We start from the raw sequence: 23,474 nt of genomic DNA on the forward strand, positions 1-23,474 counted from the left end.
TGTGAAATAGGAAGCCAATTCTAGATGTAATTTTGGATTGGCGATGTTTAATGTGAGCCTGGAAGGAGAGGTTACAGTCTAACCAGACACCTAGGTATTTGCAGTTGTCCACATGTTCTAAGTCAGAACTGTCCGGAGTAGTGATGCTGGAGGTGCGAGCAACAATCGAGCATGCATTTAGTTTTACTTGCATTTAAGAGCAGTTGGAGGCCACGGAAGGAGAGTTGCATGGCATTGAAGCTTGTCTGGAGGTTGGTTAACACAGTGTCCAAAGAGGGTTCAGAAGTATACAGAATGGTGTCGTCTGCGTAGAGGTCGATCAGAGAATCACCATCAGCAAGAGCGACATTATTGATGTATACAGAGAAAAGAGTCGGCCCGAGAATTTAACCATGTAGCAGCCCCATAGAGACTGCCAGAGGTCCAGACAACGGACAACAGGCCCTCTGATTTGACACACTGAACTCTGTCTAGGAAGTAGTTGGTGAACCAGGCGAGGCAGTCATTTGAGAAACCAAGGCTGTTGAGTCTGCTTATAAGAATGCAGTGATTGACAGAGTCGAATGCCTTGGCCAGGTCGATGAATACGGCTGCACAGTACTGTCTTTACTGTCTTTTATCGATGGCGGTTATGATATTGTTTAGGACCTTGAGCGTGGCTGAGGTTCAGCCATGACCAGTTCGGAGACCAGATTGCATAGCGGAAAAGGTATGGTGGTCCTCGAAATGGTCGGTGATCTGTTTGTTAACTTGGCTTACGAAGACTGTAGGTCATGGGAGAATGTAGGTCATGTGAGAATGTAGGTCATGCAAAATAATGTTATCAGGTATTTGCTGAATGATCCCCCTAGTAACCATATAGGGGTAAATGAGATCTGGGAGGGGGCTTGTAGCCAGGTGGAAATGGCCAGCCGTAGAAAAATGTTTTTTGAAATTCTCAATTATCATGGATTTATAGGTGGTGACAGTGAGGGGAACCAAGAGAGAGAACGATGAGGGTCTTTTTGAGAGGATGACAGCAACGCGTGTGAGTTTTGAAACTTTAGGGTAGGGGAGAGGAAGGAGGAAGAAATGATCAGGAGAGAGAGAAAGAGGAGAGAAATGATCGGGAGAGAGAGAGAGAGAGAGAGAGAGAGAGAGAGAGAGAGAGAGAGAGAGAGAGAGAGAGAGAGAGAGAGAGAGAGAGAGAGAGAGAGAGAGAGAGAGAGAGAGAGAGAGAGAGAGAGAGAGAGAGAGAGAGAGAGAGAGAGAGAGAGAGAGAGAGAGAGAGAGAGAGAGAGAGAGAGAGAGAGAGAGCTTGAAGAATGAGTCTTTTTAGTACATCTCTTTTGGGCTGTGGGAATTGAAAGTACAGGATCTTATAAGACCATCCTACTGTGGTGCGGAATCCCATATCTAAGCCCCACACAGTTCTCCATGTATAGCGCTGTCCTTGAGATGACCTTGCTTTAGGGTTTTATCTGTTAGGCTATACCGTCAGGGTCCAGTTTTTCAAAAGTGATCTGATCGGGTTTCGGTAATCGGATAGGATGAAATGCATAGAAATATATCAATAGAACGGGCGTCCCAATTCAAGTCAATGGTACATCCTTTCAATTCATTATATGTCTATGCATTTAATTCTATCCGATTTCTGAAATCTGATCAAAACTACATTCCTTGCTTTTCTTTCTCTGCTCATATGAAAATGATCACGAACCCAAGATGTAGTTTGTTGTTTAAAAATATGTTATACACTGTGTCTGTCTTTGCTATGATGATTATTGTTAATCTTCTCTTTCGATCAACCACCATCCTTCACCTGTATATTCATGTTAATGTTTAGCTTACAGCCAGTTAGTGAAATGGATATGCTAAGCCTACAACTGTCTGTATTGTGTAACAAACGCTCTTGTCAGTAGACTGCCACAATCACTGTTCCTATCTTGGGTTTAGTCTACACATGAATTTGGATGTCCCGCTAAACAACTTTTCAAAAGGAAGGTACCTGCCTGCACACTGCTCATGATTCAGAAGACGAGAATGATAGTGTCACTGTCCTGGGTTATACACCCTTTGGAGTATGTCCACTGTGTGTAGGCACCCCTTATTCATGTGTGAGCCGTTTTCACACAGTTTTATACAGTCGTTGTGTACAATGCCCTCAATAAGTGTTGTTGGGTGTATCTCATATTTCCCACTCTCCTCACCCTCTGTCCCTTTCCCTCTCTCTCTCCTCACAAATGAGGCCACTTCCTGGCCGTGAGCAGCGGAGCATCCAGGGCACGACTCGTGGGAGCTCAGTCAGTCAGTCACCCCCCCTTTCTCTTTCCTTCTTTCTTTAACTCCCTCCCTCCCAGCTGTGTCACAGATCCACAGGCCTGATGGAATATCAATTACACATTTGGGCCTTTCTCTCTCTCTCCGCAGCCTAAAGATTCTAGTGTTTTTGATCAGCAGGGGCTCTCAGAAAGATTATTATTGATGAGAATGAGGATGAGAAATACAGCTGTCCTGATTCACCACCCCTCTAATCACCTTTAAATATACAGTTTGTCATTTTAAAGGGGAAGTGCACTCCAAAATCTGAGTTTGTCTGATGTTTATACACCTATAAGTTTATACACCTAACTATAGTGGACCATACTGGAGCCAAACTTTCATTCTTATTGCCATGTTATTAGATGGTGCCAAGCTCTCCCATTCATTTGGGGATTAAGGCCTATATATATTTGTTGTAATGCATGTCAAGATCTACCTGTCTGAAACTCCGAACCTGACCACTCACTTACTATGGCCTTCTAATCATCCATAGCTTCCAGTTGGCTCATTCAAATTCGCTCCACTCCCCTGCAACTCTTCCCCCGATTGTTGCTGTTTATGACATGGTACTAACTCTCAGTTAACGGACATGATAAAATAAGTACACCTTAATAAGAGCACGTGGGGTGGAATGTGTGTCCTAAATTTGATCAGGCTATGTAATGGCTACACAAAAAGACTCTATTCAGTAACATCAGACTTTAAAATGCAAATGCAAAGGCATATCAGGGAAGGATACAGTTTACATAGAGGAGACCCTGAGTAAGGAATTGTGTTTTGTTAGAGATTGGTTCTGACAACAAATTGTTGCTACATTTAGGAAAAACTGAATCGATTTTGTTTGGAACAAAACGTAGATTGCTTTGGGCTCACAAAATGAAAATAAACTGTGCAGGCAAGGAGATTGAATCTAAACGAATCGTAACTTATATTGGTGTGTCCATAGATCAATCCCTTTCTGAAGACCTGATTGCTGCTAAAATTCTTTCTAAATGGCGAACAAATTGACATGTTTATATCGTAACACTAGATATTTTAACATCAAGTTAAGAAACTGCTTGTCTCAACCTTGATTCAGTGTCATGTTGATTATGCCTGCTCTCTGGATAAGAGCGTCTGCTAAATGACTTAAATGTAAATGTAAATTATGCCTGTATAAAATACAGCTGGCAAACAAGCATGTCCTAATTGTCTTAATTACGGAACAGAAATTATATGCACCAAAAAATAACCATCATTACAGCTTCATAATACTAGCATCTGTCGTGATCTAATTGCATGGGTAATGCAATTCTTTTGAATGACTAGCGTCAATTAGCAAACTTTGATAATGCCAATTAGCAAACAACTTAGCTAACACAATTAGCAAACTTAATTATCACCAATTAGCTAACTTAGCTAACAGCAGCAGGCTAACAGAATTTCACATTTCAAACTTCACTTCGCTTTCTTAAACGCATGAGTGTTTGGTTTGAGGTCAAGGCCAAGATCTCAGTTGCATACTCCTCGAGCCCTCTCTCCTCATCTCCTTCTTGTCACAAATATTACCGAAGGTGACTCCCCTTCTTGTTCGGGTGGCGCTCGGCGGTCGTCGTCGCCGGTCTACTAGCTATCGCCGATCCGTTGTTCTGTGTTCCTTTAGTTCTTGTTTGGTTGTTAGGGTAGGGTTATATATAGTTTGTTCAGCCCGCTTCTGTTTCGTGCGGGCTTGTTCGTCTATTTTGTTGTTTGAGTGTATTTTTGTTTGCATTTGGGTTTCACGCTGTCCGTTTATATTTCTGTTCATTTATTTTTCCACTTTTGTTCCTGTCTCTGTGTAGTGTTCACCAGATAGGCTGTATTAGGTTTTCACATTCCGTTTGTTGTTTTTGTATTTATAAGTTATTTCATGTATCGTCATTTGTTTCATTAATGACATGAGTAACCACCACGCTGCATTTCGGTCCGACTCTCTTTCGACAAACGAAGAACGCCGTTACACTTCTCAAATGCCATCGGATGAGAAAGCCAGAGGTCCCGCCCCTCTGACCTTCTCCTCCAATAGGGTCTGAGGATTATTTTATTATTTTTTTCACCTAAATTTAACCAGGTAGGCTAGTTGAGAACAAGTTCTCATTTACAAATGCGACCTGGCCACGATAAAGCATAGCAGTGTGAACAGACAACAACACAGAGTTACACATGGAGTAAATAATAAACAAGTCAATAACACAGTATAAATATACATTGTGTGCAAAAGGCATGAGGAGGTAGGCGAATAATTACAATTTAGCAGATGGAGTGGACTGGAGTGATAAATGGTCAGATGGGCATGTGCAGGTAGAGATACTGGTGTGCAAAAGAGCAGAAAAGTAAATAAATAAAAACAGTATGGGGATGAGGTAGGTAAATTGGGTGGGCTATTTACAGATGGACTATGTACAGCTGCAGCGATCAGTTAGCTGCTCAGATAGCAAATGTTTAAAGTTGGTGAGGGAAATAAAAGTCTCCAACTTCAGCGATTTTTGCAATTCGTTCCAGTCACAGGCAACAGAGAACTGGAAGGAAAGGCTGCCAAATGAGGTGTTGGCTTTAGGGATGATCAGTGAGATACACCTGCTGGAGCGCGTGCTACGGGTGGGTGTTGCCATCGTGACCAGTGAACTGAGATAAGGCGGAGCTTTACCTAGCATGGACTTGTAGATGACCTGGAGCCAGTGGGTCTGGCGACGAATATGTAGCGAGGGCCAGCCGACTAGAGCATACAGGTCGCAGTGGTGGGTGGTATAAGGTGCTTTAGTAACAAACGGATGGCACTGTGATAAACTGCATCTAGTTTGCTGAGTAGAGTATTGGAAGCTATTTTGTAGATGACATCGCCGAAGTCGAGGATCGATAGGATAGTCAGTTTTACTAGGGTAAGTTTGGCGGCGTGAGTGAAGGAGGCTTTGTTGCAAAATAGATTCGATTTTAGATTGGAGATGTTTCATATGAGTCTGGAAAGAGAGTTTACAGTCTAGCCAGACACCTAGGTACTTATAGATGTCCACATATTCTAGGTCGGAACCATCCAGGGTGGTGATGCTAGTCGGGCGTGCAGGTGCAGGCAGCGAACGGTTGAAAAGCATGCATTTGGTTTTACTAGCGTTTAAGAGCAGTTGGAGGCCACAGAAGGAGTGTTGTATGGCATTGAAGCTTGTTTGGAGGTTAGATAGCACAGTGTCCAAGGAAGGGCCAGAAGTATACAGAATGGTGTAGTCTGCGTAGAGGTGGATCAGGGAATCGCCCGCTGCAAAAGCAACATCATTGATATATACAGAGAAAAGAGTCGGCCAGAGAATTGAACCCTGTGGTACCCCAATAGAGATATGTGGAGCAATGTCCCCTCCAAGCTGTGCGCGTGCACAAATGAAATATCAGCCTACACAGAGAAGCACGAGATTGGACTTTCTAGTTTTCCTCTTTAGTTAACACTATAAATGTTTCTCTCTACTGTGGGAATTGTGATTGAATCAAATTTCAATGCAACATACCGAAACAATACCGAAACAAAAACGAACTATGCAAGAGATTTTCTGGTATGCAGAGCGCATTGGAGTAAGATTCTATTGCATTGACAGGCATGACAGGCCCATAATCTACGGAGACCGGTGCACCATAACCAATCAGAGCTGCAGTATCCCTATATGCAAATAGACCATTGCCATATATGGATCTGTGCCATTCACTATGATCTGGACAATGTTTATAGCATGAGTGGTCTTGTTTTGAAATCAAAGTGAGAGCTGCATGTAGCCATGTTTGCACATTTGTTCATATTCTTTGCAAGTAAGTGAGTTATTAGCCCAGTTATAGCTAATTTCTAGTCAACAATGGGCGAGTGGTTGCTTCCTACAAGAGCACAAAACGTGGTCTTTTTTTAGCCATCTATGAAAAAAAAGTCAGGTAAAGCGCTTATTTTCTGTCTTAAAGTGTCAGTGTTGTATTTTGTGACAGGCTTACATTTACATTTTACATTTAAGTCATTTAGCAGACGCTCTTATCCAGAGCGACTTACAAATTGGTGCATTCACCTTATGACATCCAGTGGAACAACCACTTTACAATAGTGCATCTAAATATTTTAAGGGGGGGGGGGGGGGTGAGAAGGATTACTTTATCCTATCCTAGGTATTCCTTAAAGAGGTGGGGTTTCAGGTGTCTCCGGAAGGTGGTGATTGACTCAGGCTTGAATAAGCTAAGTAGCCAATAGGCAGAGGGTAGCATAATTTGCCTGTTTCTCTGTAATAATTGTATGGGAATACTAATTAACTTTATTTTGTAAAGTGGTTTCTTGCATCAAACAAAACAACATTTTCAGTCACCTCCTTGTCTGACGGACAAGTGGATAAACAGGTTAATGTCAATCACTACATCTTTTTTTTCAAAAGTCTCATGGAATGTAGGCCTAATTTGAACACCACACATTGGCTGCTGCTGTGGCGCTCTCACACTTGTCTGTTTTATGGTCCCAGATGGACATGGAATTCAGAACACATGCTTTCCTCTCAGGATTAAAACATTTGGCTGTTGAAGTACAGCAGTGGTTATGTACGTTTTAGCTTACAGACCTTTTACTTTTGACCTCCGTTTGTGTCCTGCTTAGAGCTACTCTGCAAGGTCTCTTTACTGAAAAACAACATTTGTGCAAGAGTATAAGGTGAACAAATAGGAGAGACCCACTTATACAGGACAAAGCACTCACTTCCACAATACTTCACCACTGTAAGTACATAGTCATATAAAATCAATATGGCGAAAGAGAGAGAGAGAGCAAAATAGAGACATTTACAGTCTAAAATGTGAGACTTAATGGGGTGTGATGAGATTACCACCACATGACCTCAGGCTCAACTTCTCAACACTTTGTAGATGAGGAACTGAATGTACTGAACATGCATATAGTTTCACCACACATTGTTAACCACTTTCATTAGTACAGTATGATAATAGATGAACATGATGGATGTGGCACAAAATGAACCGGTTACCCTGCATGGCGTTGGATAGACCAGGGAACGCTTAAGTCCAGCCCTGGAGAGCCACTGGGTGTGCAAGCTTTTGTTTCAGCCCAACACTAATTCAATTAATTCACCTAATCATGGTTCACATCAAAGATCACGATTAATTGATTATTTGAAACCGGTGTGTTATGCTGGGCTGGAGTAAAAGCCTGCACACCGTGGATGAGATTTGGAGACCCCTGGAAAATACCTTGAATTGATAGAGGCCTGATACGGTGATACTGTGTGGAAGGATGCTATATGACAGGTATAATGTTTCCTTACGTGTTCTAACACAAGGGGTAGCTGTATGACAGTTAGGAAGACAATAGGCTTTCAAGGAGAAGTATTGTGCGATGTAACACTTCGATCATGCTATATCTTTTAGATAAGACACATCTCAAATCAAGGTTTATTTGTCACGTGCGCCGAATACAACTGGTGTAGATCTTACAGTGAGTTGCTTACTTACAGGCTCTAACCAATAGTGCAAAAAAGGTATTAGGTGAACAATATGTAAGTAAAGAAATAAAAACAACAGTAAAAAGACAGAGCGAGGCTATAGAAGTAGCGAGGCTACATACAGACACCGGTTAGTCAGGCTGATTGAGGTAGTATGTACATGTAGATATGGTTAAAGTGACTATGCATATATGATGAACAGAGAGTAGCAGTAGAATAAAAGAGGGGTTGGCAGGTGGTGGGTGGGACACAATGCAGTTAGCCCGGTTAGCCAATGTGCGGGAGCACTGGTTGGTCGGCCCAATTGAGGTAGTATGTACATGAATGTATAGTTAAAATGACTATGCATATATGATTAACAGAGAGTAGCAGCAGCGTAAAAGGAGGGGTTGGGGGGGGCACACAATGCAAATAGTCTGGGTAGCCATTTGATTACCAATCAGTCTTATGGCTTGGGGGTAAAAACTTTTTGTCCTAGACTTGGCACTCTGGTACCGCTGGCCATGCGGCAGTAGAGATAACAGTCTATGAGTGGGTTGGCGGGGTGGCGGGGGTCTTTGACTATTTTTAGGACCTTCCTCTGACACCACCTCTCACAATCTACGGAAGTAGTTATGTATTATGATACATTTTGTACTCATGCTTCTCATTACCTGAAAGACAATATCCATAAGAAGCATGATTCAAAAATATAATTAGATTATCCAGTAAAGTAACATTTGTCTGATACATTTCCAATGTCTATACAAATGAACTAAGACACACAAAACATATCTCCCTTTCTTGAAGACACATCTCCCAACCACATGCAAAAAAGATCCTCCCTAAAATCCCCAAGGTGCCCTTCAACTTAATTATCTTCATCCTCCTGTTGTTTCTTGCTGAAGTTTTATCCTCGTGATAGTCGGCAGATGGTGCATCTTAAACAACAGCACATCGCTTAAACAAAATACCATTGAGTACTTTATCTTTCATAGACTTGTCTATAAGACTGAAGCTCTCGGTGGAGGAAGTCTCTGTGGTGGTGAAGTTATAAAGGAGGATTAGTCTCTTGAATTAGCAATGTGTTTTAAACAGAACTGGCAAGAGGATTTAGCCTAATAGCTAGATGTGTGAGGATAGATAAGGGATATGGGGGAGTGATGTTTTCGTTTGAGAAATGTCCCAGGCTACTTTGGCCCCCTGGAGGATTAGGAACGGAAAACAAAAACAGCCCACACATGACGTTGTCTGAGTCAACATAGCTGGGTCCTATTCATTAGGCACCAAATGGAAGAAAAGGGACTGAAATATGAAGGGACTACCCGGACTTGTCCAATAAGAAACAGTCTTTTTCATTTTCTGTAGCAAACTGTTTGGCAACATTTAACATTCAGAGGCCGTCTCAGGAGAAAGATTTGGATTTTTAACGTTTGATCTATAACCGTTATTTCCAGTGGTACGCCATCACCTGTTCGTAATCTTTGGGGGTGGCTTTTCTTCACTGGGAAGGAAAGTTACAGATGTTAGAGTCATTTGTTTCATTGATTGCTTGATTGGTCGGTCACGTTTTTGAGTCACTTTTCAGGTGCATAAATACTCTTCTCTCTCTTTTCATTCCCTCTCTCTTCACTCAGCTGTCTTCACGGAGGTTCCTCATGACATCACGACGCAGAGCGGTCAGGACGTGGAGATGGCCTGCTCGTTCCGGGGGGCGGGCCCCTCCTACTCCCTGGAGATCCAGTGGTGGTACATGAAGAACCACAGAGACTGGCCAGAGAAACCCACCTGGACCACCAATCAGGTGAGCCGCTGAGAGAAATGTCATGGTCGCAGAGAGAATTTTATTTAAGGGAGAGTTTTATTGGCCCGGGGGTGACGTCTATGAGTTATTGAATCCGAGTAACTGTCTGTGATTCTGCTCGACATAGAGTAGCAGTGCTTGTGTTTGCTCAGGACTTGATGAGCACAATGAAACAATGTAAACCTACCCACTAAGAGATTAGTAACTGTCAACCCTGGTTTGTCTGTTGAAAGGTTACAAATTAAGCCCTACATCCTAATTTGAGATATGTTTGTCGGCATGTGTATAACCTCCTCCCTTACAGGTCAATGCATTATTCACTTGACTTATGTGCTTGTTTCTTAAAAGAGGAGCCCTGTATCTGATTATCATCATCATGCAAAAAACATTAATTATGCCCACATAGACTTTGTTAACGCACTATTACCATACAAAGAGATAATGTACATGACTGTGGACAGAACTGAATTGACTGAATCCACATTAGCCTACAATACAGCAGGCAGAGGAAAACATTAGCTGCAGCCCTTGGCACAGGAAAGAATAGATAATTGCTGATTAGCATTTTTCTAGCACTGTGGGAGCAGGTTGACTTCTCTAACTTAGGGAAACTTAGAGCTCCTGCTGTGGTACTAGACACTATAATTGGCACAAAGGAAGAAATAGATTTTCCACATCTCTGTTCGATGCATAATGCATACCTATGCCCCAAAATAATTCCTTCCCCTCCCCAACTTTCCCAGATATTATATTCACTTGATGCTCTGAAATAGCTAGCTATCAGACACAACAGCAACCAAGATATAAGACTACCCAGTGACATAAAAACAACCAAGATATAAGACTACCCAGTGACATAAAAACAAGCAAGATATAAGACTACCCAGTGACATAAAAAAACAACCCAGTGACATAAAAACAAGATATAAGACTACCCAGTGACATAAAAACAACCAAGATATAAGACTACCCAGTGACATAAAAACAAGCAAGATATAAGACTACCCAGTGACATAAAAACAACCAAGATATAAGACTACCCAGTGACATAAAAACAACCAAGATATAAGACTACCCAGTGACATAAAAACAACCAAGATATAAGACCACCCAGTGACATAAAAACAACCAAGATATAAGACTACTCAGTGACATAAAAACAACCAAGATATTAGGCTACCCAGTGACGTAACAACTAAGATATTAGGCTACCCAGTGACATAACAACCAAGATATTAGGCTACCCAATGACATAACAACCAAGATATTAGGCTACCCAGTGACATAACAACCAATATATTAGGCTACCCAGTGACATAACAACCAAGATATTAGGCTACCCAGTGACAACAACCAAGATATTAGGCTACCCAGTGACATAACAACCAAGGTATTAGGCTACCCAGTGACATAACAACCAAGATATTAGGCTACCCAGTGACATAACAACTAAGATATTAGGCTACCCAGTGACATAACAACCAAGATATTAGGCTACCCAGTGACATAACAACCAAGATATTAGGCTACCCAGTGACATAACAACCAAGATATTAGGCGAACTGGTGAACTGGTGAACTGTAACACATTTTCATTTGTTGATGATCTGACGTGTAACATATTTGAAAGGGTCGACATATTTCAAGTGATATTTGATTCTTATCTATACTGATACTGTATGTCACTTGCTATTGTTATTTCAGCCATGTGCTTGACTTCTTTCCGTCAATTCCTTATAGGTGGTTCCCATGGAGATGTCTAAAGATGCCGCCAAAATAAGTGTGAGTAGACACATCAGTGTACAGTACTGCACTGGAAACTAAATTGACTGTAAGCTAAACATGATTAACTCATTGTCAACGTACATACTATTGATACCGAGGAATAGGATTAATATGCTTAAGATTTACAACTACATTATCTTCTGCCACAGGTGGTAAAAGTGGCCGGGAGCAACATCTCCCACAAGCTTCGTCTCTCCAACATCAAGCGGTCGGACGAGGGCACGTACGAGTGCCGTGTCATCGACTTCAGCGGCAGCGTGGCGCAACACCACCGCGTCCGGGCCTACCTGCAGGTGGAGGCTGAACGAAGCCTGGGCCACATCTCGGCAGACATCCTGCCTCAGGAGCCTCGGCACAGGGGACAGGGAAGCCAGGCGGACCTACACCAAACAGAGGGCCGGGAACTGAAGAGGCGTTCGGCCGATGACAGCACCGCGGACTGCACTGAGAGCTGTGTGCTCTAGAGGTTATTGTGTCCAGATGGTATGAACAGGAGTGCATGTTCCCGATTATCATAAGAAGGATGATTGTTTTAACACCCACAGAGAGGCCTGGACAAAAACAGGACTCTTTCTGCTTAATTTATATGTTCATTTATGAATCGATTTGTTTGGCCTGTTTGTTTGTCTTACATTTATTTATGATTGTTTGGATTAGGATTGTCAGAGACCACCAGAGGGCATGATCGTACGTTATCTTGGTGCTCAATGTAATGTTATTTCTCGCTGCTTTCGTTAAAGCCCCAGTGCAGTCAAAAACGTATTTTCCTGTGTTTTATATATATTTCCACACCATGAGGTTTGATTAATACTGTGAAATTGTCAAAATGATGATTGTGCCCTTTTAGTGTAATAGCTGTTTGAAAAGATTGACTGAAATTTCTGCCTGTTTCGGTGGGATGGAGTTTGGCCTGCCTTGTGACATCATAATGGACCAATAAGAAAGAGAGTTCCAGACCTCTCTGGCAGATAGTTTCCCCTCCCCACTCGGACCACTCCCAGACAGTCCTATCAACATTCTTGGTTTAGAAATTGCTCTTTGCTAAGAACCTATTTTTGTTTATTTTTTACAATTTTATTTGGAAACTATCACAATAAGTTACTTAATTGTTACCCAAAAATGATTTGACATTGAGATAAATATGTCTGTATTTGACCTTTAAATGCTTTGTCCATGATTTCTGACTCTGGGATTGTGATGGGTGAAGATGAGGATATTGTTGGCTGGAAAGGTGATGGAGGTAAGGCCTGTGTCTCAAAAGTCTGAATTTCCTTCCTTCCCTTGTCTCCTTTCCTTCTTAAGCTCTGATATGAAATGACTGGAAATGGACAAGGCAATATAGTAGGAACCAATCCAGATCTTTCCCTATCTGTAGTTATAAAGTAAAGGAGAGAAAAACACACCCCATGATAGATTGATTGGATAGGGAGATTTTGCTCTCAGTGATGTATACATTGAAATGCCTCGTTCCTCAGTGGTGTTTTATGGAAATGTATGCCAAAAAAAAGCTACAGTATTTACATGCAAACTACACTTTTTATTTTATCAAGGTCCGTGAAAGTACTTTTGAGAGTTGTTTTTTTGGTTTGTACTTACACCCTTTCGATAAAGCAAAATGGAACTATTTAAACCACTTCTAGAATGTCTAATGGAAATCCAAACATACATGTATGCCTTCATTACTTGGAATAAATGGTATAATATTGTCTTCACAATACACACACACACACTTTTCCTATCAACACCACACAATTTATTCAGTGCTAAGTAACCAAATGAATCATATGGCACATAGTGGGTTGGCTTTCTGGACCCAGATTAAGCCTGTGCTGGACGAAAATGCACTTTCAATGGAAATTCCCCATTGAGAATGATTTTTAGTCCTGGACTAGGCTTCATGTGTCAGAGAAACCTCCCCAGAGTATGTTAATCCTTGCTTTTTTGTCATTCTATTTCCAACTAGTGTTGGGCTTTTTTGTGCATCTATTTCATCAGTACAGTTAAAATGACAGTTAAGGTATGTTTTTTTCAACTCTTTTCATGTTCGTCTTCTTGACAGTGTTTGTTCTTCAATCTAAATGCTGCTGTTTATCTATTCTGTTAAATACATTAATTTGATGGGAAACCTTTGGTCTTTAGATTATTTATTTTATTGTTTCAGTTAAAGTACTGTTATGTCTGCGTGATCTCCTGTCAGAGGAAAAAAAGTAATTCACAGAAATCAAAACATTTGAACTTGATGGTTGATGATTCTCAATAGGCGGAGTGCGCTGTTTGAACTGTGCGAAGGAAAGAGAGGTCTTAAATGCACAACAGGACCCTGGATGCTTTTATTATTCTTCATCTGCTTTGCTGTGATCAGGAATACACAAGCAAACACCTTTTGAAGCATCTGTCAGATATAGTTGTCATGAATTACATGTAAGGAGAATAGAAGCTTCATTATTGCAGTGTTTTGAGATTAAAGGACAGAGTATGTACCACCTGTTAGTATTTACAAGATAAACGGACAGGTACATATTTAACAAAACCCTGAATAATCCATGAATGATATGAACTGTACAATCCTGAAAATTGCATTTTAGACAATTAGCACCCACTCAGCGACTTACAATTAGTGCATCCAAATATACGAGGTGTGGATCAATTGATTGTTTTTTTACGCTTCTCTTAAAAGTAGCTTTGGAGTACAATGAAGTTGTCACTGTACACTGAAGGACAGAGTTATGTTTTTAAAAAGTTAAACCATTCATTACATATCATTGGAAGGTAAGGTGATGGTTATATACTCTGAACATTTAAAAGGAAAGATGGGATGTGGAATGCAACATCAATGTTATGCTGCCATTGTGAAATATTTTAGGAAATATATGGAACTATTCCTGTCATATTTATTAATATGGTCCATGTTGGTTTGAGGACACAACAACAGAATATAAAGTGTTACACATCCCCCTTTTTCACTCTTCCTATCGTCTTATCCTCTATTTGCAGTGCACTACTGCCACACACAGTCCTAACAATGAATTACAATGACCAGTGCTCCTCAGCCTGCTTCATTGCACTTCCTTGTTTAAACAATAGAGGTCCGTGTTACACATCCTATCACCTGCTGACCATATTGACCATAACAAAAACAGGACCCTAACCTGCCATTACACGTATCTGAGACTACTTATCCCTTTGAAAAGTACGTTCTCAGTAACGACTATGGTGCAGTTTTCAGTGGAGGGGTTTTACAATCACGGACCACAGTAACAAAAGGTTTCACCATGAACCATGCAGTCAACTCTCTGTCTTCCTAACTTAGAAAAGTATGGTTATGTTCATGAGGTTCTGCTGATGCCAAAATATCCACTGTGAAGTTACAGTTAAAGCTCGTAGATGAGGGGGAACCATATTGTCTTCGCGTATGCATGTGACGTAATTCCCGCATTGATGTGAGGCAGTTCAGGTCTTTTCAGATGGTTGCAAACATGCATCATTTCAGCAGAGCTAGTTCACTGTAGTGCTCTTAAAGAGGCAATCTGCAGTTACCACATCAATTACATGTAGCCATTGATTCTTGAAGAATCATGAGCTTAGTTCAACCATTATACCCCATCAGAACCCAAAATATAAGCTTGTTTATTACAATGTAAAGCCAATGTAAAGAAGCACCATATAGCATCAAAACACGGTTAAAACTATAATCTTATTACCAGGGATGGTCAGTCCTTGCATCAATAGCTCTGTATATGAATTTGAGAGTGATTATATTTCTCCAGCTCCACCCCTCAGTTTTTTACTGAAACGGAAGGGGAGAATGCTTTGTTATTGTTTCAACTGCTGATTGTCACTTTAAGCGTGTCTGGAAATGCTGCAGGAATTCCAGCCCAGATGAACACGCTGAAGTGATCAATGCATCAACATGACACAACAGCTGCAATGTTGAGAATATGCCAAGGCCAGGTTAGAGTTGTCTGAGGTCATTGGTAAAACTACCTTCAGAATAATAGTATGTTTGTTTTGCACATTTGCTTTACAACTTATACTTGTACTTGTTTAGCTTGTTTTCAAACAATCAAATTATTTAACAGGAAATCATAAAGTAAGAGATAAATAATTCAGAATTTCTTGGGAGAGTGGTTTTGTAAACCTGTCACCATCTCTTGGTAGCAGTATATTTTATGGTATCTGACATTTTATAAATACAACGTAATGTTTTGTCAAAGTTAACAATAAAATGAACAATCAGTGCATAGAATCTTCCTTGTGGCTAACTTGGCTGTGCACCACAAAATGGAGGTCCACTCGTAAAAACCATAGAGCTGAACCTAACCAGAACCAGACCGTTACATCAACATTTTGGAAATTGTTTGTGCATTTCCCCCATGGATTTGATTTCCCTCAGCTTTTTGCATGGTACTATATGTAAACTGATGGGTTACTAGCTCCTCTCACTGAGGTCAACTGAGCTTTACAGCCAAGACTGGAGACCTGTTTCTTCTGACTGCACCTTGGTCCCCTCACCAACACTTCCCATCATAGCCTGCTTATGCCTTCTAACCTGCTCTTAATGTTTCTTTAGCTGAAGTCCTGTAGGATATTGGTGGTGTAGAATCAATGGAAGTGAATGGATTATACCCAGTGCAAAGGTTTAGTGGTAGTATTTAACAGGTAGTATCACCAAACCTTCCCAACATTGCATATTCCCGGGATAAAATTCCCCGAATTCTTTTTAGAGATGTATGGGAGAACAGAGTTTCAGAAGCATGGGGATATTTTTTATGATATTGTGTGTGGGTTGAGTGATACCACAGTGGCACCACAAACTGAAACCCAAATGTATTTGATGGATACATTTTTCGTAAGGGAAAATCAAGACGAAAATGTCAAAGTGGAAATACGAACATCAGAAGCCTTTTTAAACCACAAATACACATTTTAGCAGGAAAGGTCTCCAGCAACAGGGTGATCAAAATAAGGTTTCTACATACACTTAGGTTGGTGTCATTAAAACTTGTTTTACAACCACTCCACAATTTTCTTGTTAACAAACTATAGTTTTGGCAAGTCAGTTAGGACATCTACATTGTGCATGACACAAGTAGTTTTTACAACAGTTGTTAACAAACAGATAATTTCACTTATAATCACTTATAATTCACTGTATCAGAAATGTACATACACTAAGTTGACTGTGCCTTTAATTAAAACTTCTTATGGCTGCAGGGGCAGTATTGAGTAGATTGGATGAATAAGGTGCCCAGAGTAAACGGCCTGCTCCTCAGTCCCAGTTGCTAATATATGCATATTATTAGTACATCTGGATATAAAACACGGATGTTTCTAAAACTGTTTGAATTATGTCTGTGAGTATAACAGAACTCATATGGCAGGCAAAGACCTGAGAAGAAATCCAAAGAGGAAGTGGGAAATCTGAGGTGTGTAGATTTTGAACTCAGCCCTATCGAATACACAGTGGGATATGGTTCAAGTTGCACTTCCCAGGGCTTCCACTACATGTCAACCGTCTTTAGAAACTTGAATGAGGCTTCTACTGTGATGTGAGGCCGGATGAGAGCTCATTGAGTAAGTGGTCTGGCAGAGAGCCAGGTCCTTGTCACGCGCATTTCACATGAGAGCGACCTGCGTTCCATGGCTTTTCTACAGACAATGGAATTCTCCGGTTGGAACGTTATTGAAGATTTATGATAAAAACATCCTAAAGATTGATTCTATACTTAGTTTGAAATGTTTCTACGATCTGTAATATAACATTTTGAAATTTGTGTCAGACGTTCGGCTGGACCTGCACGAGCGTTTGGATTTGTGTAGTAAACGCGAACAAAAGTAGCTACTTGGACATAAATAATGGACATTATCAAACATTTATTGTGGAACTAGGATTCCTGGGAGTGCATTCTGATGAAGATCATCAAAGGGAATATTAATGTTATTTCTGATTTCTGTTGACTCCAACATGGCGGATAATTTCTTTTTCTGAGCGCCGTTCTCAGATTATTGCATGGTTTACTTTTTCCGTACAGCTTTTTTGAAATCTGACACAGCGGTTGCATTAAGGAGAGGTATATCTATAATTCCATTTGTAACACTTGTATTTTCATCAACATTTATGATGAGTATTTCTGTCAAATTGACGGGGCTATGCAATATCACAGGATGGTTTTGGAACTAGTGAACTTTATCAAACAAAAAATACATGCATTGTGTAACATGAATTCATATGAGTGTCATCTGATGAAGATCATCAAAGGTTATTGATTAATTTTCTCTCTATTTGTGCTTTTTGTGACTCCTATCTTTGGCTGGAAAAATGGCTGGGTTTATCTGTGACTTGGTGGTGACCTAACATAATCGTTTGAAAATCGGACACTGTGGTGGTGTTAACAACAAGATTACCTTTAAAACGGTATAAGATACATCTATGTTTGAGGAAATTTAATTATGAGATTTCTGTTGTTTTTAATTTGGCTCCCTGCACTTTCACTGGCTGTTGTCATATCGTTGTCACAGCATGGAAAATTATATAATGGCTTTAGAAGCTTCTGATAGGCTAATTAACATCATTTGAGTCAATTGGAGGTGTACCTTTGGATGTATTTCAAGGCCTACCTTCCAACTCAGTGCCTCTACTTGACCTCATTGGAAAATCAAAAGAAATCAGCAAAGACCTCAGAAAAGAATTGTATACCACCACAAGTCTGGTACATCCTTGGGAGCAATTTCCAAATGCCTGAAGCTACCACGTTCATCTGTAAAAACAATAGTATGCAAGTATACACACCATGGGACCACGCAGCCGTCATACCACTCAGAAAGGAGACTCGTTCTGCCGCCTAGAGATTAACATACTGGACTGCAAATAAATCCCAGAACAACAGCAAATGACCTTGAAGATGCTGGAGGAAACATCTACATCCACAGTTAAACAAGTCCTATATCGACATAACCTGAAAGTGCTCAGCAAGGAATAAGCCACTGCTCCAAAACCATCATAAAAAAGCCAGACTATGGTTTGCAACTGCACATGGGGACAAAGATTGTAGTTTTTGGAGAAATGTCCTCTGGTCTGATAAAACAAAAAATATAACTGTTTGGCCAAAATGACGTTATTTATAAAAATGACGTTATTTATAATAACGTTATTTTTGGAGGAAAAGAGGGACGATTGCAAGCCGAAGAACACCATCCCAATCATGAAGCACTGGGGTGGCAGCATCATATTGTGGGGCTGCTTTGCTGCAGGAAAAACTGAGTTTAAAATTATTTGGCTAAAGGTATATGTAAACTTCCGACTTCAACTGTATGTACTTAATGGCACACCTATTCGTTATGGCAAGATCATCCAATGACAGACATTATCCAGCTAGCACATAATGTTCTGAGAACCATATGTTTCTAAGAGCTTTTTTAGAGAGTGGTTATCATATGGTTATTTTGCATACAACCTTCCAAAACTTTCTGGAAATCGTGCAAAATAGTGTAACGGCGTTCGTCTGTTGAAGAAAGAGAGTCGGACCGTTGGTTACTCATGCCTTTAATGAATGAAAACGCGGTACATGAAATAACTGAAACTAAATACAAAAACAACAGAACGGAACGTGAAACTAATTACAGCCTATCTCTTGACTACAACACAGAGACAGGTACAATCACCCACGAATTACAAAGTGAACTCAGGTTACCTAAATACGGTTCCCAATCCGAGACAACGAGAATCACCTGACTCCAATTGAGAACCGCCTCAGGCAGCCAAGCTAGACACACCCCTAATCATACACAATCCCAATGCTAATAAAACCCCAATACGAACCCAACACATAAACCCATGTCACACCCTGGCCTAATCAAAATATATAACGAAAACACAAAACATATTGACCAAGGCGTGACAGAACCCCCTCCTAAGGTGCGGACTCCCGGACGCACCTCAAAACCATAGGGAGGGTCCGGGTGGGCTTCTGTCCATGGTGGCGGCTCCGGCTCGGGACGTAGACCCCACTCTATTAATGTAATAGTTCCTCACCTTTGCGTCCTGGGGTAATCCACCCTCACCACTGACCATGGCCTAATAGTCCTCACCCAGATCCCCACATAACTGAGGAGCAGCTCGGGACAGAGGGGCAGCTCGGGACAGAGGGGTAGCCCGGGACAGAGGGGCAGCCCGGGACAGAGGGGCAGCCCGGGACAGAGGGGAAACCCAGTACTGAGAGGAAGCCCAGTACTGAGAGGAAGCCCAGTACTGAGATGAAGCTCAGGCAGGTAGTAGGCTCCGATAAATCCTGGCTGGCTGGCGGAACTGGAAGATTCAGGTTGACAAGCAGATCTGGAAGAGACTGGTTGTCTGGCAGATCTGGAAGAGACTGGTTGTCTGGCAGATCTGGAAGAGACTGGTTGTCTGGCAGATCTGGAAGAGACTGGTTGTCTGGCAGATCTGGAAGAGACTGGTTGTCTGGCACTGGCGGCGCTGGGCAGACTGGGAGCACTGGCGGCGTTGGGCAGACTGGGAGCACTGGCGGCGCTGGGCAGACTGGGAGCACTGGCGGCGCTGGGCAGACTGGGAGCACTGGCGGCGCTGGGCAGACTGGCGGCGCTGGGCAGACGGGAGACTCCGGCAGCGCAGGAGAGGAGAAAGGCTCTGGCTGCGCTAAACAGGCGAGGCGCACTGGAGGCCTGGTGCGTGGTGCTGGAACTGGTGGTACTGGATCGAGGACACGCACAGGAAGCCTGGTGCGGGGAGCTGCTACCGGAGGACTCTGGTGTGTAGAGGTGGCTCTGGATAGACCGGACCGTGCAGGCGCACTGGAGCTCTTGAGCACCGAGCCTGCCCAAGCTTACCTGGCTCGATGCCCACTCTAGCCCGGCCAATAGGAAGGGCTGGTATGTGCCACACCTGGCTCTGCACCCGCACTGGAAACACCGTGCGCTCCATAGCATAACACGGTGCCTGCCCGGTCTCTCTAGCCCAACGGTGAGCACAGGGAGTTTGTGCAGGTCTCCTACCTGGCATAACTATTCTCCCTTCTAGCCTCCCCCCAATAATTTTTTGGGGCTGCTTTTCCGGCTTCCAACCGCGTCGCCGTGCTGCCTCCTCATACCAGCACCTCTCCGATTTATCCGCATCTATTTCTTCCTTGGGACGGCGATATTCTCCAGGCGGAGCCCAGGGTCCTTTTCCGTCTAATATCATCTCCCAAGACCAGAAGTCCTTATATTGCTGCTCCTCACAATTAACAGGGAGAGTAGGCTCGGGTCTGACTCCTGACTCAGCCACTCTCTCTCTGCGCTCTCCCCCAATAAATATTTGGGGGTTACTTTCGGTTTTCGCTCTGCGTCGCTGTGTTTTCCTTTTTGACTCCATTCGCCTGTAGCCCTCTTCGCACTGCTGAAGCGAATCCCAGGCGGGCTCCTGCACTCTCTCTGGGTCGGCCGCCCACCTGTCGATTTCTTCCCACGTCGTATACTCCATGGTTCTGCTGTCCATAACGTCCTCATAACAGCGTCTCTCAGCACTCCTAAGTGCCTCCTTTCGCTCCTGCTGTCGCTGCCTGTAACCACGCCACTCGGTCCGTGAGTGGTGGGTGATTCTGTAACTGCGTTCGTCTGTTGAAGAAAGAGAGTCGGACCGAAATGCAGCGTGTTGGTTACTCATGCCTTTAATGAATGAAAACGCGGTACATGAAATAACTGAAACTAAATAAAAAAACAACAGAACGGAACGTGAAACTAATTACAGCCTATATGGTGACTACAACACAGAGACAGGTACAATCACCCACGAATTACAAAGTGAACTCAGGCTACTTAAATACGGTTCCCAATCCGAGACAACGAGAATCACCTGACTCCAATTGAGAAACGCCTCAGGCAGCCAAGCCTAACTAGACACACCCCTAATCATACACAATCCCAATGCTAATAAAACCCCAATACGAACCCAACACATAAACCCATGTCACACCCTGGCCTAATCAAAATATATAACGAAAACACAAAACAAATTGACCAAGGTGTGACAAGTAGCTTGGCATTGGAACATTCTCAGCACATTTCACAAAAACAACTTTATATTCTTTGTATTTCCTAAAAGTTAAAACATGGTTCCATTTCATTTCGGTAATGTTTTAGCAACGTTCTCCAGTCTAGTGTGACATTGTTAATTTTCTGGTAATAGTTCAGAGAACGTTAAGAATTTCAGTACTTCAGCATAACATTTCCAACAGGTTTCATTATGATTCTATTTAAAGTCATGTTCTCAAATTGTTCTGAGAATGTAAACATTTTCCATAAAAACTACAAGAACTTGATTAACTTATACATATACATTCCATTCTCAGCGTCTACAAAATGCTTTATATCCTCTATCTTGTTGAGTGTGTTCAGGTGTGTTGGCCACGCCCACTAATTGGCAACACCTGATTTTAATGAGTTCTTGTTTCCTTTGAAATTGAGTCTGTGTGAATAGACTGAAATTAACAGGTTTGTTCAGGCAAAAATACCTTGCACATTTGCTCCATCCTTGTGGCTCAGTGGACTCAGTGGATGATTAATGGCTAAGGAAAGGAATTTCCATGTGTCCCACCTTTATTTAACCAGGTAGGCTAGTTGAGAACAAGTTCTCATTTACAACTGCTAACTGGCCAAGATAAAGCAAAGCAGTGCGACACAGACAACATAGAGTTACACATGGAATAAACAAACAAACATACAGTCAATAATACATAGATAAAGTCTATATACATTGTGTGTAAATGAGGTAGGATAAGGGGGGTGAGGCAATAAATAGGCCATAGTGGCAAAATTATTACAGTATGGCAAATGAAACACTGGGGTGATAGATGTGCAGAAGATGAGTGTGCAAGTAGTGATACTGGGGTGCAAGTAGTGATACTGGGGTGCAAAGGAGCAAAATAAATAACAATATGGTGATGAGGTAATTGGATGGACTATTTACAGATTGGCTATGTAAAGGTGCTTAAAACTAGTGAGGGAGATATGAGTCTCCAGATTCAGTGATTTTTGCAGTTTGTTCCAGTCATTGGCAGCAGAGAACTGGAAGGAAAGGTGGCTGAAGGAGGAATTGGCTTTGGGGATGACCAGTCAAATATACCTGCTGGAGCGCGTGCTATGGGTGGGTGCTGCTATGGTGACCAGTGAGCTGAGATAAGGCGGGGCATTACCTAGCAATGACTTAAAGATAACCAGGAGCCAGTGGGTTTGGCGACAGATATGAAGCGAGGGCCAGCCAACGAGAGCATACAGGTTGCAGTGGTGGGTAGTATACAGGGCTTTTGTGACAAAACGGATGGCATTGTGATAGCAAATTGGATGCAGTCTGAGTAGAGTGCTGGACGCTATTTTGTAAATGACATTGCCTAAGTCGAGGATCGGTAGGATAGTCCGTTTTAGTAGGGTATGTTTGGCAGCATGAGTGAAGGATGCTTTTTTTTGCGAAAAGATTTAATTATGGATTGGAGATGCTAAATGTGAGTCTGGAAGGAGAGTTGACAGTCTAACCAGACAGCTAGGTATTTGTAGTTGTCCACATATTCTAAGTCAGAACCGTCCGGAGTAGTGATGCTGGACGAGTGGGTAAGTGTGGGCAGCGATTGGTTGAAGAGCATGCATTTAGTTTTGCTTTCATTTAAGAGCAGTTGGAGGCCACGGAAGGAGAGTTATGACATTGAAGCTCGTCTGGAGGTTTGTTAACACAGTGTCCAAAGAAGAGCCAGAAGTATACGGAATGGTGTTGTCAGTGTAGAGGTGGATCAGAGAATCACCAGCAGCAAGAGCGACATCATTGCTGTATACAGAGAAGAGTTGGCCCAAGGTTTGAACCCTGTGGCACCCCCATAGAGACTGCCTTAGGTCCGGACAACAGGCCCTCTATTTTGACACACTGTAGAATTAGTTGGTGAACCAGGCGAGGCAGTCATTTGAGAAACCAAGGCTGTTGAGTCTACCGATAAGAATGTGGTGATTGACAGATTAACTTGGCTTTCAAAGACCTTAGAAAGGCAGGGTAGGATAGATATAGTTCTGTAGCAGTTTGGGTCTGGCGTGTCTCCCCCTTTGAACAGGGGAATGATGGCGGCAACCAATTTTTGGGAATCTCAG

General features: G+C 42.1%; 1 protein-coding gene across 1 annotated transcript in view; it reads left to right on the forward strand.

The window, feature by feature from the left end:
* The window catches only part of LOC124027244 (V-set and transmembrane domain-containing protein 2-like protein), a 41,784-nt gene extending 28,292 nt beyond the window's left edge, over positions 1-13,492 (forward strand). Inside the window, exons 2-4 of the mRNA XM_046339710.1 lie at positions 9,401-9,567; positions 11,307-11,348; positions 11,501-13,492. Coding sequence (XP_046195666.1) covers positions 9,401-9,567; positions 11,307-11,348; positions 11,501-11,815 — 524 coding nt within the window. The 3' untranslated portion in view covers positions 11,816-13,492. The remainder of the gene's footprint in view (positions 1-9,400; positions 9,568-11,306; positions 11,349-11,500) is intronic.
* The last annotated feature ends 9,982 nt before the right edge of the window (positions 13,493-23,474 follow it).

Source organism: Oncorhynchus gorbuscha, linkage group LG03 (assembly GCF_021184085.1).
Source record: "Oncorhynchus gorbuscha isolate QuinsamMale2020 ecotype Even-year linkage group LG03, OgorEven_v1.0, whole genome shotgun sequence".
NCBI classification, from domain to species: Eukaryota; Metazoa; Chordata; class Actinopteri; order Salmoniformes; family Salmonidae; genus Oncorhynchus; species Oncorhynchus gorbuscha.